This window comes from Schistocerca americana, chromosome 1 (genome assembly GCF_021461395.2).
Source record: "Schistocerca americana isolate TAMUIC-IGC-003095 chromosome 1, iqSchAmer2.1, whole genome shotgun sequence".
Taxonomy (NCBI): domain Eukaryota; kingdom Metazoa; phylum Arthropoda; class Insecta; order Orthoptera; family Acrididae; genus Schistocerca; species Schistocerca americana.
In genome coordinates, this window is record NC_060119.1 from 699,139,543 (window position 1) to 699,157,767 (window position 18,225).

Consider the following 18,225-nt stretch of genomic DNA (forward strand, 5'->3'; position numbering starts at 1 on the left):
GTGACACAGGCGTAAGAGCTGTGATGTTTGTGAGAGTAAACTAACGTTGTAGTCTGAAGCAGACTTAGTTCATTTTTATTTAAGTTGAAGAAACTACAAAAGTTTAAACAATAAGAATCCTAGCTGGTCAGTACAAAGATAAAAACATTGCTTCTCATAAAGTAAAAAGTGTGTGGTCACATTAGATAGAAAATAGCTTTTTGAACATAAAGTGCGTGAATAGTGATTGCAAATGTAAGCACATATAAACAGCAAGGAAAATACAATAATATTATGTTTCTGATCAGTGTGGTGAAGTTCTGTGATTGTGATTTGGTTATCATATGAGATGAGTTTTAGTCGTTTTACAAACAAGTTAAAATGTTCTTTCATATTAGATTCGAACCAGCGATCTATGGACATCAACTCATGTAATTCAGTGGTCTGCCGCTGTAACAAGTGATCTACCGAAGCTTTTCCGCTGACTTTCAGTGGATCGCACAAGCTGCTGAACAGTATCAGTCAGTACAACCAATCAAGTATTAACTTTCGAATGGGTTGGCTTCATAATCCAAAATCAATTTCAGATGCTGTAGTACGCAAATATTATGTGCAACACAACCTTCCTCTTCAGAATGGTATAATTTTATTGCATGCTCCTCTTGAACAAATGTGAGTCACAATTCCCGCATCACTGCAGCAACATGTTTTGGAACTGATATCCAGAAGACTTTGGGGAATCACTAGAACTAAGCAGTTGGCACAAGAGCACTGTACGTAGCCCGGGATTGACAATCAGCTAGAACATATGGTGGCCCACTGCTATGCTTGCACAGATAACCAGCAGCACTGCACCAGGAATTTTTCAAGTGGTCTCGATCTAATGGTCCTTGGCAATGCAACCCCAGAGATTTTGCTATTCCTTTCTGGAAAACATGGTGGCTGATTATCACTGATGCATATAGTATATGATTTTGAAGGCCTTTTCTGGAACACACAGTGGATGGCCATCACTGATGCATACAGCACGTATCTATTTGTCATTTCCATGAATTTGACACTAGCACTAGTGGAGAAAGAGCTTCTGTCTTTTGTCTAGAAGGTTTGCCAGGAACAATTGTTTTGGACAATGGACGACAGATTCTTTCATTGGAATTTTAACAGTTACGTCAAAAAATGGGATTCTTCATATGCGAATAACACTGTTCTCTCCTCAATTAAATGGTGAAGCCAGACATTTCATTCACATTTTCAAGGCTCATATGTCCAAACTTGATGCCCCGCATTCAAGGGAAAATGCTTTGTTATTGTTTCTCATCACCTATCGTGCTCTGCCTTTTCGTAACACTTTGCGGGCAGATTTATTATATGGTCATTGTTACCACATTAGCTGCATATATTTAACCCTTCACAGCCTACTTTAGATGCCAACATCACAATGACGTTCCACACAATTAACAAAAAACGCCCACACTGCTGCCCAGGAACACTTTGCAAGTGCCCGACTTTCATGTGCATGCGTCATCAGATGACCTGCCAGTGAGGTCAGCCACAGACATCAAGTCTGCATCAGCCATATAGCATTTGGCATCCACAGCAGTGTCAATGAACCCATTTATGACGTTGGAGGGATGTGCTCCCTTCAGTTCTTTGGCAAATGTTCCTGGTGGTTTGCAAGGCAAATGTGGGGATGCAGGTCAGTTGGTGTGATCTGCCATTACACAACAGCCAACTCCATCAGCAATCATGGCACAGACCTCTCCCATGCTGTTGCCCGAACTAAAACTATGGGACAATAATGCCCTCCCCCCCCCCCCCCCCCCCCCCACACACACACACACACAAAACTCGGTTATAATGTTCTCATCTCCACAGAAGAGACATTTGAACTGGCTGCCACTGCTACTGAGGGTTGCACACCACCAGATGACACTGAATTCACATTGCATCTGCAATTGTGACTGGGCCATTTGTCAGATTACTCTAGGGTCTCACTAAAAGACTTGCAGGGCTACAAATCAATGTTGCTACTCTGACTGCTAGTGAATACTGTAATCTAGTACTAGTGGAACAGAGATATTTGAAAGAAATTCAAAGATGCAAAGTTATACATGCTTAATATTGTATATACTGTAAGGAAATATACTTATGTTTAAATCATTCTATAGTGTTCTCTTATAGAAAAATTTTGTTATGGAATTTTGTTTGTGTTGACTAACTCAGATTGCAACCTCAAAAGATGGAATCTAATTTTATTCATTAACTTCCCTGTAGTTTTCCTTACCTCCATTTCCTTTTCTGTGGCAAAAGCTCTGAACCTCGGGTTTCCTTTACCTTATTAACAGAATTATTTTGGTTTGAATTTCTGAGGCATCTGTGAGAAGAAAACATGGATAATTAATCAAGATGTTTAAACTAATTGTTACCCATGCAACAGGGACAAAATGTAATCCTTAGCAAAAATACTGTGCACAAAATGGCATGGAAGCATAGATCACGGTGTTATCAGTGCACTCGACAACACTGTGCCATTACTTGTAATACTAGCAATTAACCTTTAAGCTAGATGCAGCCCTCTAATCCTTTTAAACCAGATTTGCACGAATGTGCAGGTCACTTTGCATAATTATTTTCTGAATTTGCTTTCACTTCCCCATCGGTGAAAACATAATTACTGTTTTGAGTGTGTCACTTAAAACAGTTTTTCAAAAGTAAGCCTTAGTCCATAGGTTTGAAAAGTTTTGTAATCAGGTAATGGACTTCAAAATATACCACGGTGCTTCAAGAAACCTGGATGATGCAGGGCTGGGACTTGGTCCTTCTGTGGTTCTTTGGATATTACAGATCATTCCTTGTGGAAGCTACTTGTATTTTGACAGATATTTCACTACAATATCCTTGTTGGAGAAATCTGTTGACATGGGATATCATGGAACAGGATCAAATATAACAACCAGGATAGGAGTAAATTCCCATGATAATACAAAATTAAGAAGAGGAGAATCAGCATAGACTGTTCAAGGCGATTAAAAGACTGTTGAATTCACCCAGAACAGAAGCTGGATTAGTGGTAACACATTCATTCCATGTATCTCTGTTGTACGCAGATATAACCAGTCAATGGGGGTGGAGGAGGAGGGGTGGTGGACCTCTGGGATCAACAAATGGAGTGTTACCAAAGTTGGTTTTGGGCCAGGAAATGGACTTTTATGAACATTCTCCAGTTCCTCAACTTGGTTTGAGTGAGCGGCTGGATGGAATACAGAATACCCGAAAAATGGCACAAAATTCCACAGAAAGATATTCAGGACAGAACCTGAATCTGAGGCATTTGAAAGATTCAAATATTGCAATCCTCCCGCCATTATTCCTTGCAATGAGAAGAGATCAGATGGTTATGATCATTTCCTTTTCACTGATCATTAATTTCCCTATGAATGCTTAGGTTAACATCATGTAACAGAAAAACCAAAAACCGTTGTAAAAAGTGTGTTTTGTATTTATATCTTTTGAGACACAAAAATTGTTTCAAGCAGTCACACAAAGAAGTACTGAGCTCCTGGTCTGTTATTGTCAATGATTTTTCAATTATTGTTTTCCAGCTACTTTAATTAATCACTTAAATTTCTATTTTAGTATGCACAGAAACCAATAACAAAGTACACAACGTTATATAGATAAGACAAGAACGCAGTTCATCTATCAACCACAGTCCTGTGCCTGTCCTAACAGGCCTCGGAAGGCCCATTGGTGCCAACCGATTGCCATGTCATCCTCAACAAATAGGCGTCACTGGATATGGATATAGAGAAGCATGTGGTTAGTATACCACTCTGCCAGCCACTGTCAGTTTTCGTGACCAGACTCACTACTTTTCAATCAAATAACTCCTCAGTTGGACTCACAAGGGATTAGTGCACCTGACTTGCCAACAGCACTTGGCAACCCCAGATGGTCACCCATTCAAATGCTAGCCAAACCCAACAGCATTAACTTTGATCATCTGACAGGAGCTGTTGTTACCAATGAGGCAAGGGGGCTTCCTGTGTACTAGTGAACCCTAACACATACACTTTATAAATAAACCCTAACCTGCACTAATGGGTGTGTCATCTTTTTAGTACAAAGGTTTAAAAAAAAATATGAAGCACCATAATGACTCACAAATTACACAAGTTTTTGTAGTTAAACCACCTGATTCAGAGGTCTGAACTGTTTTTAAGCAAGTCTCAACATACTATATTTCCTACGAATAGTAATGTAACCACTTTATGTTATGAAGTATTAATTAATATCTAGGATTTTATTTGTTATTAGTGTTAATTCACAAAATTTCTATACACAGACTAGTAGGCATAATCCGTATCACTTCAGGCAGGAGGGTTACCTTTGCAGTTTCAGATGTTATTGAATTTAGCACATGTTAAAATTCAGGAGTAAGTAAGAAACATGTATCTTTTTTTGTTTTCCCCAAAAAAATTCCTGCCCCAAGATACAGGCCACCAAAAATGACACTGCTAACATCATTCTGAAGATGCAAAATTCGGAAAAAAATTTAAATGCTGTATCTCTGTAAAAGTTCTAGATATTTTGTTAGAGTTTTTTTTAATTTGAAATGTAATTGCTTTATGATTACAATGGTATCCTCCATTGGAACATATCTGTCAAAGTTCTTTTACTGTCACCTTCTGATTTTTTTTGGTAATCTACAGAATTTTTTTCCTCAAAAATGCCAATCCAGAAAAGTTAGATTAAAATGATTAGTACCATGTAGTGCTATATTGTCTGTAAAGGAGTGCTTCCACTATTTCTATTGTCTTTGCTGCAGTTATTTCTTATCACTTTCTTTACTGCAATTATTTCTTTTGACTTTCATTGTTGCAGATATTCCTTACACTTTGTTGTAGTTTCCTGTCAGTTTCTTTGTAGTGGTTGTTCATTGCAGGTTTCTGTATTGTAGTTGTTCAGTGCTAATTTGTTTACTGAAGAGGCTTCTAAGAAATCTGAGACCATTCAGTGAGTTCTGTGTTTTGGTGAGGAGTTTGCCAGTTGACACAGTTGCCGTGTGTTTTATGAAAAGGACTATTTCAAATGTCTTCTGACTGGCTGACCTTTGCATATCCATAGAAGAGTGTTATGTAAGACAAACAAAAAAAAACAGACTTTGTTCAGCTTGAGAATAAGTGTTCGCATTTGAAGACTCTGTTTCAAGGTGAAGACATTTCTAGTGATGGCTTTTTGTGTTCTAAATGTTTCGACAGAATAACAACAATGATAGTATCTGAACAAGGTGATGCCTCCCATGGTGCACATGATGCAGATTTTGCATCAATAGAGGAAGAATTAAATACCCTGAATCAGTCAACGATAGAGGTAGGTGTGAGTCCTGTTAAGAAACTGTGGTCAGTGAAGTCAAGTCATAAGCTCTACGCATCAAGAAAGTGCAGAGAAATTACTAAAGCCATGGATGAATAAACTACAGCAAAACTGACCACACTCTTCAAAGTAGAAATTAGATCTTAAGTAGAAAATGAACCAAAGCACTCTTGCACCTCTTGCCAGGATTTTTTCACAAATATCAAATCAGCTGTTGAATACTGTGCCTAGTGAAAAGGTGCAAGTTTGAACTAATATAACCATGTTCCATCAGTATCAAAGTACATGGTAGACAAATCAAGAAATGTGAGGTCTGTAAAAGGAGTCTTTGGAAGACCAAACCCCTATTACGGTCATCCTATAGAAGCAGCTCATGTTCAAATAGTGCAGTCATTTTATCTGGAAGATAAATGGGATTGTTCTTGCCAGAGTGACAACCAAAAAGGCACTATAACTGCAACAGTTCAAGGTCAAAAAGTAGTGAAAGGGAAGAGGTACATGACTCGCAGCATTAAAGAAACTTTTGTAATTTATAAGAGCAACAATAAAACTTCACATACTGAAAGATCAAAATTTTATGCACTATCACCTAAGGGTAGTTCCACACCCACCTAGAGATGTCTGTTTACGTGTGTACTGCATGAATTTTGAACTTAGTGTGGTAACTTTGAAGAACTTACTGGAGCACGTGACATATGACACCCCTTGGCTGGGCGTGTGAAGTCATTAGTAGTCTGTAACGCAAAGTGAGAGATTTTTTTGTTTCAAGAATGTGGTGACTTCCATGGAAAGGGAGGACAGTCTATACAAACACTTGGCCTGGAAGACGTAGCAGATAACTCTGCAGAAATTACATATGCGACATGGGAGCAAAATGAACTATTTAAGAAAACTGTTGCCTTTGACAGTTTCATTGATGAACTTGGTAAATGGTCAGTGAACGCAGTAACAGACCAGCGTCTGAAGAAATTGCAGCAACAACACATTGCAGAAGTGAAAGGGTGTGTGCAGGGTGAAGAACTATATTTAGTACTTCACTGTGATTTTGCTGAGAACTGGTCTGTAATTCTCCCACAAGAAGTACAAGGATATCACTGGAGTAATGACCAGATTTCAATTTTTACAGGAGTGACACATTTTCAAAACAAGACCAAAAGTGTTGCAGTTATAAGTGATGACACAGAACATGACTCCGCACATCCTTTGCTAGCAATGTGCAAAATTCTTCAACTGCAAACAGGGGCAGAGGAGATCATCATCATTTCTGATGGTGCTCCTAGTCATTTTAAAAATTGTTACTAGCTGTTTGAACTGAGTTAAGTCACTTGTGCCAACTGACAGGGTATACAGTGCTACTGCTCACGGGAAGGGGCCTTGTAATGGTGTAGGAAGCCTGCTGAAGCACCATGCTACAAAACATAATCTTTCTCGACCAAATACAGCTGCGATTCAGAATGCTTAGGATATTACGAGGGTCGTGAAATCTTACACACCCACTACCCTCATTCTCTTGTCCAAAGAGGAAAGCAAAGAATTCCATGAACAGAAGAAAGAAGAATGGTCCAAACAAACTACTCCTGTAAAAGGAATTTAGAAGACACATTTCTGGACTCATAGTGGCGGGCAAACTCATATTGCACGTACTTTAAAGCGCAAAAAAGAAGAAATTTCGTTCGTTCAGCGAACACCTCAGAAACAGCAGGATAACATGAAGATTCACAATCTGAGAAGCGGGTGTTTGTGGCGTGTATGTACGACTGTGACTAGTGGATTACAGAGATTATAGACACTAGTTATGATTAAATGAAATTGTAGTGAACTTTATGCTACCACATGGACCAGCTACAGGATATAGGTTTGCAGCTACAGGACAGCAACAGTGCCATCAGTGCTCATTTCCTGTTCACAGTGTTTTAAAGACTGTAAGAGCTCCAGTTCCTATTGGTTCAACAGAAAGGCATCATACTCTATCACAGGAAAATACTGAAGCAGTGGAACACATTTTTAGTTCATTGATTGGCTACTTTCAGTAAAAAAGAGAGTGCACAGAAGTTGTAAAATTGAAACCTTTAATTCTTTGGACCTCTCACATACATTTTGGAACCATTTAAAATGCTTGAAAAATGAGTCTCTTACTCATCTTTCAAAACTAAAATTAAGTTACAATAAGGCTAGGTTTTGATTTTTATGAGTGTGTTATGGGATAATGTGGTAATAAAACATGTTTTATGTATGGCAAAAATTTCAACTGTTTATAAAAATTGTTCAATCTATAAGTGGAAGCTCTTCTTTTCAGGGAATGTAGAACTATATGGTAATCATCAACAGAAAAAAAAAAAAAAAAAAAAAAAAAAAAAAAAAAAAAAAAAAAAAATCAAAATTTTATGGATTGGCATTTTTGAAGAAAAAAGAAAAAAGGAATTCCATAAATTACAAAAAAAAAAAAAAAGTTTAGAACACTAAGTCCAAATGGAGGATTTCTTTGTAATCATAAAGCAATTATCTTTCAAATAAAAAGAAAACGCAACAAAATATCTAGAACTGTTCCAGAGATACAGCATTTTAAAATTTTTTCCAAAATTCACATCTTCAAAATGGTATGCAGAGTATCATCTTTGAAGGGCTATATCTCGGAGCAGAAATTTTTTTGGAGAAAGCAAAAAAAATATATGTCCCTCACTTAGTCATTCATTTTAAATACGCTAAATTCAATAACATCCGAGAGTATGAAGGTAAGATTTTTTCCAAACCTGGCTTAATTGATACGGACTATACCAGTAACAATATCGAGTTTTGGCAATTGTAAGATTGGTAATTAATGAGAAACTAGAATCGGAACATAAAGACCAAATACTAAATGCACCATATACACAAATATGACCTATTTCAACACTACATGGTCCTGATTATCATTTTCATTAAGCACAGCCTGTGGCTTGTGGTTCAGATAAAACTGTCAATTATATCTCTGAATATGAAGCACTACCACTATTACTATCACTAATACTACTACTATGTACATGATGTACACATTAAATAATATTGGTATAGATGTAGGGCTACAGATATAGATAAACCTGATTCACCATAAGATCAATCTATGTCAGGTGCATGCATACACGCTATAATCTCAAAACTGATAACAGTGTGCTTTAGGCCCTTATGGTTTGCAGCATTTCACAGACTTCCTAGCCTAACTGTACACAATAAAGCAAATTAATGAACTTAAAACAAAAATAAATAAATGAATAAATAAGTATAGCAAAATAAAAAATCAGGACAGAGATGGCTAAAAGTTTTGGACCAAGGAAATTTATTCAATTTATTATTATGCTAAGGTTTGCTCTTTTCACTATTGTTTATCTCACTGGAAAATGTGTGTGTGTGTGTGTGTGTGTGTGTGTGTGTGTGTGTGTGTATCAGGAGTGCTCAGCAACGAGGTTATCGGCACCCTTATAAAATTATTAAAAATGAATGTGGTGAAAACGGCCAAGATGCAAGAAGAGGTAAAAAGCAAACTGAGATAAAAATACACTCACTCACCCAAAATAATCTGCACGACCATGCTGGCTCACATCATGGAAGATAGCGTTAAAATTGTTCAGGTGTTCTAAAACTGTTAAGTAAAAGATACTAAAATAGGTGCACAGGATTATGTGGCTGCCTGACACGAAAAATTTGGATGAGCCAGCCACCCTGCGAACACATTACGAAAGTCTGCCTAAAATTTTAAGAAACAAGTCGAAGAATTCAAAAATTTTAGAAACTGGACTGTATTCATTTTACTTTCAACTAAAATAGAGGGTAAATCTGTCGGCAAATGAGCTGCTGCTCTATGATCTGAAAATAAAACGCAGTCTAGTAAAATGTGCCACACTGTGATCTGTACACCACAAGCATCACACATTGGAGTGTCCTCCCACTACAGAAAGAAGCCATGCATCATGAGGCAATGGCCTATGTGAAGACAAGTAAGGACGACCTCACCCTGACTGCACGCCTGTAAGGAGGTACTCCACAGCCGTGTTGTGGTCTTTATGACACACAGTTTATTGTCCATAACTTCCAGCCACTCATCCTCGATGCATGACTCTCTATTTCAACAGTGAGGCGACAGCATGCGGGGGGACGGCACAATAAATGAACTGGGGATCTTGACACAGCTCCTTGGCTGCTACATCCATCCTTCCGTTCCCTGCAATACCCATATGCCCTGGTACCCAACAGAAAGAAACCTCCCTCCTCAGACTTTGTAGTCAGGGGAGGATGACCTGGATATTATGGACTACTTTATCTACTGGGTGCAAGCATTGGAGAGACAAGAAATTTCACACTCAAAATATGTCTCATACACTCGAGTGCCCACAAGATCATGTATGATTCCACACTGAAGACAGTAAAGTCTTGAGGCAGTTGGATCTTGAGGACATGACCACGGAAAAGAACAGAGCAATCAATGGAGTCCCCCGGTTTAGACCCATCAGTAAATATAGCTCCAGAGTTGTTAAAATATCATGAAATGTAGAATAGTGTCCCTCATATGCAAATTGGTAGATTAAAAATACAACAAGAATGATTAAGATGCACACACACTTAACTGCAGAAAAATGCAAATACTTCTTTAGGGCCTACTCCTCTAACCCCTGCACTGTAAGCTGCAACTGACAAGTCACTGTTGCAATACTGCAGGAGGAACAGAAGACTGTAAAATTGTCCACAAACAAGGAGAATTGTACAAGACTCCTTACTGGAGAAGTGATACTATTTATCGCTACAGCAATGAGAGTAACACTTAAAATGCTGCCCTAAGGAACACCATTCTTCTGCCCAAAACGATCTGACAGCGTGTCATCAACTTGGGACTGAAAAACATGCTTAGATGGCAAGGACCATATGAAGATGAAAAGGTGGACATGTAAGCCTCATTAGAGGAAATGCCCTAGAATACAATGTCTTCAATTAATGTTATACTCCTTATTGATACCAAAGAATATATCGGGACAGTGATGTTTACGTAGTAAAGCAAGAACCACAATCCAAGATTAGTAAAGGCCCATGTGGGAGGGAGTCCAAGTGAGTGATGCCAGAGAAAAGATAAGACAGTCAGAAAATTATTGCTGCCGCACCAATTCTCATGAACTTCCAACTGAATGGGGCAGGGGGGGATCCAGGGTTGTAGATGCAAATACCAATGGCCAAGAAAGTGCCATGTCAGAGTATGTGGGGAATCCAGAGTTGAGGAGGTAGAGATCAAGCCCTGCCAGCAGGTCTTCAACAACCTTGTCTCAATCAGTGGTCATACTAAGGGTTATGGGTGTTAAACTCCCCCAGGAGAAAGAAGGGGGAGGCAGCCATCGAAGGAGGGCATGAAGAGCAAGAAGTGTAGGAGGCCAGTCCAGGGGTACATAAAGATTGCACCTCATTACTGCAGAATCTAAATGGATATGAACAGCCACTGCTTCCAGCACAATTTGAAGAGGAACCCAGGAACTAATAATGTCCATGCAGACGAACAAACAGACACCACTGGAGGCCCACTAAGGGCTGACCCGCTTCTGGAAGAAGGCTTGGAAACCACACAGAGTCGGCAAATGAGAATCCCTAAAACAAGATTCCTGCAATACAACACAAGCTTCAGAGTAGAGAGAAAGAAGAGACTGCAATTCTAGAAGGTGACGACAGTGGCCTCTTACAGATCCATTGGTGGACAGTAGTGCATGAGGCCAGATGGATTTTGAACAGCCATAATCAGTCACTGTGCCGAAGCAGTGCCCACTATCAGTAAGAACGGAGAGACATCCATGAATGTGAGTTCAGATGCTGATTGAGAGGGAGGAGGTGACATTCCCTGGAATATGAAGGGAGGGGTAGAGGGGGGGGGGGGGGGAGGGAGAGACCTCGTCTCAAGACTTACGCATCATCTTCTTCTTCTTCTTCTTCTCCTCCTTCAGAGGGTGATGGGGGGATTCCTACAGAGAGTCCCATCCCAAACGCGTGCCAGAGAAAATGATTTCTGCTCCGGTTGAGGAGAAGGAGCAGTTCTGGGAGGATAGGGAACAGGTACTGCCAGGGAGGGGGAGAGGGAAGAGAGACAGGATGGAGGTAATGAGGAGGAGCGAAGGACACAACAGAAGCAAAGGTAGATGTTAAAGATACTGGGCGGAAATGGAAAATTTCTCTCAAGCCTCAGAGCAGGACAGATGGCCAAGAATTTTAAACTCCTGAATCTTCATTTCCTTTTTTATAGATTGGGCAATCTGATGAGCAAAGAGAATGTGGGCCAAAACAGGTCAGACACTTGGTTGGTTGGGTGCAAGGACTCCCCACATGGAGAGGACAGATGCAGTAACTGCAAACAAGGTTCACCTCACATCGCGAAGACACGTGATCAAAACAGTGACACTGAAAACAGCACATGGGATGCTGAATAAAGGGTTTCAGGTCACAACAGTAAACCATACTTTTGACTTTTTTTGGAAGCGTATCCCCCTCAAAAGCCAGGATGAATGCAACAGTATCAACGTGACTGTCCTTAGGACCTCTTTGGACTTGCCAGGTGAAATGAACACCTTGCTGTGCGAGATTAGTCTGGAGTTCCTTGTAAGGTTGAAGGTGGAGGTCCTTGTGGAATATAGTGTGCTTGATCATATTTAAGGACTGGTGATGGACAATGCATACTGGGATGTCTCTTAAGTTATCACAAGCACAAGGGGAAGCTAATTGACTGGCAGAAGAGGTTTAAATCAGTAGGGAACCAGATATCATCTTACTAAATGAGTCAACTTCACCAAACTTACCTTCAATATGTGTTACCAAAAAAAGCAGTTTGATAGCAGCAGAAGTCTCCCCGCCTGTCCGGGTCAAACAAAGTCCGGGGAAAGGGTTTTGCCCCAAGCCGGTGGGCCTGTGCTTCCTCCAAGGGGTGGAAGGCCGAGGAAGCGAAACTAGGAGCAGAGAGAAAATTGTTCCTGTCTGAAGAGACAGCTGTGGGAGAGCAACCAGAAATAAGGAGCTTAGCATGTTTCATGTGCACAGTGCCCACACTGGTACCACCCACGCTGATCAGGGACTCACCCGTTGGGTGCCATCCAGCCGCAGCAAGGGCCACCTGGTACAGCGGTCAATGCCTTGAGTTCCAATGTCCCAAAAAGACAAGCAACCTCTCTTAGGCATACATGAGGCATTGACAGTTCAGTTGCTCAGATAGCAGGAGTGTGATCCCTGTGCTAACAGGGGGCTCAGTCAGATTGGTACATAACAGTCCCTCTACATGGGCTTCCTATGTGTGCTGGCGACCCAGCAAGGGGTGGGGCAGGTAGGGGGGGGTTACAGCATGGAAGGAAGGGGGGTTTGAGGGGGCAGAGGAACCCATGCTGGAGATGACAGGGAGGGAGTTCTTCCCCAAATGGCTCACACTACCGAAACAGAATTCAGAAAGCAAAGTCAAACCCCGAGACCAGGGGAAAAAAATAAATAAATAAAAAAGGTGAATGGAAGCACGAGACACAAAAACAAAAAAGGAATAGCTAAACCGAGGGAATGGCTGGGTCGCCATAAAAGTAAACACTGAGGGAGAAAGGGAGGAGCTAGGATGGGAAGAAGTGGATATGAGGAAGCATGCACACCACACATGTACCCACAAAAAAGCTGTGGGCCACCTACCATGAGAGAGGGGGGGGGGGGGGGGGTAGTGTTGGGAATGGTTGACAGGAACTACTGCAGCAGTGATAGAGGCAATGCTGGACTGTTTACTATTCTCTGCCTTCATAGGTGTTGGGAGCTCTGCAATGCTGGCAACTGACTTCTCGAAAGGGGGTAGACTCCAAAATAACTGCAGCTGTAAAAAAGGTATTTACAAATGCAAGTACTAGTGCTGACACTTGCAACTTCTGTGTAGAAGCATAGAAATGAAGTGAAAGATGTGGATATGTATGGCCACATGGCTTTATAGAGTTTGGCCTCACCATATAGGATAAGCCTTGTTGTTTTCAGCTCTTGTATCTTACATTCTTCAAGGAAGATACTGCAGTCCCTACTCTAGATAGGATGATCCTCAGAGTGACTGACACATTTCGGAGGAGATGGTAAACTGACTCCTTCTTCAGCAGCCTTACCACATTTGTCACAAATGGCTTCTCACTTACAACTGAAAGTAATATGCCCAAGATGCTGGTATGTAAAACAGTGCACTGTGTTGGGAGCATATGGCAACACACTTAGGCAAAGGAAACCTGCCTTGACTTGCTGTGGAGGTCTTGTGCTGTTGAAAGTAACTATAAAAAAGAGTCTGATTTGATCAGATAGCCATCCACCCATTTCATTATATTTTGCACAGAGCCTTTCTAGGACCACTCAGCTTTCATTTCCTTTTTGGGAACATCTACCAGATCTCTGCATGACACAACACCTTTGCTGTGGTTCAAGGTGTTGTATAGCTCATTCGTGATTGCATACTGTCCGAGGCATTTAGCTGTAGATTCATTTGTTGGGAACTAGAAGTTTCTACCAATAGTATCCCATTGCACAACCATCTGAAAGATTTTAAAGTGCCAGCAATGCCTTCTAAATCCTTCTGAACACAAAAAGGGAAAACCTTTCAAAGATCCTCTCTGTCATTTTAACTATTAAAAACACATTCTGACTGGCAGCTTTCATACAACTGAGGTTCAGCAGTCTCCCCAGAGATTGCCCGCTAATGACTGTTAACCCTCAACAGTCAAGCATCTCATCAGCAGACAGCACAGCTTGAAACTGAGGCTTTTTGTTTGGAGGCTTTTACAATCCTCATGAACCTGGCAGTCTAGCTAAGATCATCATTGCCTGTGGCACACAATGTTCCACTGCCGTGCTCTTTGTTTGTGTCTGAAGCTTGTCCAGAGCTTATGGTGATGCAGGACTGACAGTGCTTACCAGTCCCCAGCTCAGGAACCCTGAGGTTGCTAAGCCCGTAACCAGCAAACGAATCCTGAGCCCCTGAGGGCACTCTAACACCATTGTAAGCACTTGAACGGCACTGGTTCACACGAAGTTCAATTATACACTGGACTAATAGCAATTCTGCAAATTCTTAGTAATACTCAAGAAAACAAATTGTGAATCCAGCAGTACAGAGAGCTGACTTGTTCACATTACTTTTGAGACAGTCAAGTGTGAATTCCAATTAGTGTGCATTTCCACCTCATGGAGAAAACCTGAAAAAGATCATGGATAATGTCTTCACAAACTCACGAAGTGACATACTATAAATGTCACAAAATTCATTGACAATAAAACAGAGAAAAGAGCAATACTGTATGTTTGAAAATGTTAAAAGTTGGTTAAGGTACAACTTTTTAATCTTTGGATGGAAGGATACAATGTCAAAGAGCGACATTACATTACCTACTAAAAAAAAAAAAAAAAAAAAAAAAAAAAAAAAAAAAAAAAAAAAAAAAAAAAAAAAAAAAAAAAAAAGTAAATATTCTATTAACAGGTTGCATAATTGTGTTATTGGGCAGCACTTTCTACAATACTATGAAGAATATAAAGAAATGCTAAATCTACAAAAACTTCATTGTTTTTGTTGCACGATACTTGAAGGTTAATGAAAACACCATCAAAAAAGTTATTCCATGTGGGGTATTCAATTTTTGAAGGAGCCAAATTACACGAAGTAACATGCAGAACTGCAAAACAATTTTGCAGAGAGAGCACATTAGGGGTTCCTATGAAAAAATGAAGCACCATATTTCAAAAATTTTGATATGACATGGTGAACAAATAGTGACAAAGTGAGAAAGATGAACAAATTTGCTAACAAATGTTTTGTATTCACGGTGTCTTGCAGACTTTGTGTAGTTGATAAACATTTTTATTTGTATATAAAGAGAAGGCTGCTCACTTATAACAGTAAATATTATAACATTTTGCTCTATTAGAGAAAACAAGCACACTAACTAAAAGGAACCTTGGAAAGAAAGGAGTACACAGAGGGAGTGGGATAATAAATTTGTTTGCCAAAGTTGGTTAGTCTAATTCTACTCTGGGGGTATGAACATCAGTTACACTCAGCTCATAATATGGAGACTGAGGTGTGGGTTGTGAATGATATTTTCAATAAATATCCAAATTAATACACAGAAAGTGTGATACAAAACACAAGGCCATAAATATACAAAAATACATTTATGATTTATGAGATATGACAAAAATATCATGCACAATACTCATAAAAGTCAAGACAGAACTTTCACACTTGTAAACAACAAAAAAAATATAAATACAATTCACATGTAGACTCTGCATCCTCTTCTATAGTTCACTGAGGAGTTTTCTATTCTGGCACAAAAGTCTGTATTTTTGTAGTTAATACAGACACAAGGCAGGAACCTTGCCAGTAGTAGCAAATGGGAGGCATATCTTTCTTACCACTTAAAATCATGGTAAATTATTTTAATATTTTAATTTTGGTAGCAAATTTTTGATACTTCTGTATTTAACAATGTACCACACAACTCAAATTCTGAATGAATTTTTCACCCTGCAACAGAATGTGTGCTGATATGAAACTCCTTGGCAGATTATAACTAGGTGCTTGACTGAGACTCGAACTCGGGATCTTTGTTTTTTGTGGGCAAGTACTCTACCAACTGAGCTACCCAAGCAAGACTCATGACCCGTCCACACAGCTTTACTTTCACCAGAACCTCATCTCCTACCTTCAAACTTCACAGTTCTCCTGTGAAACATGTGGGACTAGTATTCCCAGAAGAAAGGATATTACAAAGATATGGCTTAGCCACAGCCTGGGGGATGTTTCTAAATGTTCCTGGAAACAGCCTCCAGGCTGTGGCTAAGCCACATCCTACAATATCTTTTCTTCCAGGAGTGCTAGTCCCGCAAGTTTTGCAGGAGAACTTTGGTGAAGTTCGGAAGGTAGGAGATGAGATATTGGTGGAAGTAAAGCTGTGATGACTGACTGTGAGTCATGCTTGGATAGCTCAGTTCGTAGAGCATTCACCAGCAAAAGGGAAATGTCCTGAGTTCGAGGCTTGGTCCAGCATACCATTTCAATCTGCCAGGAAGTTTCAACTCAAATCCTACATTACACAGATAAATATTTTAGTTCATTAACACACAATGATGATCTACAGCATCATCACCACGTCCTTAATACTGTGTTTGCCCACCTTAGGAATGCAATATGGTCATTTGTGTGGCATAGCTTCAACAAAGTGCTCAGTAGGTGGTTAGTGGGTGCAGTTCTGATGCCTGATAGTGCCCCAGATGTGTTCCATCAAGTTCATATCAGGTGAATCTGGTGGTCAAGACATTTATATGTGTTCACTATTATGCTCCTCAAAACATGGTAGCACGGTTTTGGCTATATGACATGGACAGTTATCCCACTGGAAGATACTAATGCCTTCGGGAAGACATCAAGCACGGAGGGATGTAAGTGTTTTGTAAGACGTCATGTTGCCTTCAATTAATAGCACATGTCACATGGTAGAATACTACATTGCTGCCCCTGCTGGCTCACACCAATGTGTTAGTGCTTTGTATTACTTGTTGCTTCTTCAATTCACAAATTCAATGGCAGTGGAGACAACAAGTAACTAGCCTTAGACCTTGCGTGATGTTGGTCTCATAGCATTCCATGAGTGCTGCCTAATACTGTTTGCTTCGAGAGAATGGATTACCTTTCTATCCCTGCAGTTGATACAACACTGTCTAAGAATGGGAAACATTTTATTTCATTCCACATGATTAAAAGCCATCTACAAATGTCATGTATGTTCCTTGGGTTTCTGTAACCACTGACTATAATAAGCTTCACTGCAAAAATTACTTCTCAATTGCCACTGCTTGTAATATGACCTAACTGGTTCTTCCCTAATCTACTACTAATTTTTTCTTCATTTTTTTAAAATAAAATACTTTAATGAGCATTCTTGATGCACACAATACTAGACTGGTTATGAGGTAACCAACATGATTATTTAAACATGTCAGATGCATATTGTGTGAACAGAGTGGAGTAGATTTATGACTGCAGTACAAGGTATGGGGCTGAGAATGCAAGATGCAGCCCTTTATATGAAGTTAACAATAGTCAGATAATTTGAGGAAATCAGTCCATGCAGGATAGTGCAGGGTTCCAGCATGTTCCAAAACTCTGTGTGCAAAAATGCGATTTTTCAGGTGGTCATACCTCAGGTTCTATTGATCGTAGAGATAGAGGTCAAGTGTTCTGGACAACCCAATCATTTGTATACTTGTCAGAAGAATGGGGATATTGTAGCTATTTTTGTAAGCCCTTGTCACCAGTTTAGTAAAGGCCTCATTGCTACTGGTGTGGAGGCCAAGTTGCCACTGTTGTTACAGTAGGCCAAGTGTGCGATTCTGTGAAACAGCTTCTGGTGCAGTACACCGCTAAGACAATTTCTCCCTGTCACTATTACACATGTATGACCCAGGGGCAGGTAACAGAATAGGAGAATGAAGAATCTAGAACACTCCAACAAATTAGTAACAAAGTCACACAATTCAGCTAAAAAGGTTTACTTATATTTGTGACTTGTCAAATGATGAAGTCTGGACTACTGCATTGATATAACACAAAAAAGGCCCTCAATGGCTAAGTGCAAATAATCATAGTAAACTTCACAGCACATAGCAAAATGAATTTACAAAAATGTCTGCTCAGTTTTAAGAGATCACTAAATGATGTTCCCTGTTTAAGTAAGGCCTGGACGATGATCTATAACCAAGTGGGTGGAGAGCTGCTCTTCTATCTGCCAAATAGTCTTCTCCGTTATCGTCCAGTCATTGGCACATTGTACTCAGCTGGCAACAGGCCGAGGCAAAGTCGATATCTTCATCTGCAGC

The 18,225-nt window shown here is 39.9% G+C and overlaps 1 protein-coding gene across 2 annotated transcripts in view; it reads right to left on the reverse strand.

Moving 5' to 3' along the window:
- LOC124544910 overlaps window positions 1-18,225 on the reverse strand; it is a 177,710-nt gene that overhangs the window by 106,350 nt on the left and 53,135 nt on the right. For both annotated transcript variants that reach the window (XM_047123657.1, XM_047123650.1), the window contains exon 4: window positions 2,264-2,353. In XM_047123657.1, coding sequence (XP_046979613.1) covers window positions 2,264-2,353 — 90 coding nt within the window. The remainder of the gene's footprint in view (window positions 1-2,263; window positions 2,354-18,225) is intronic.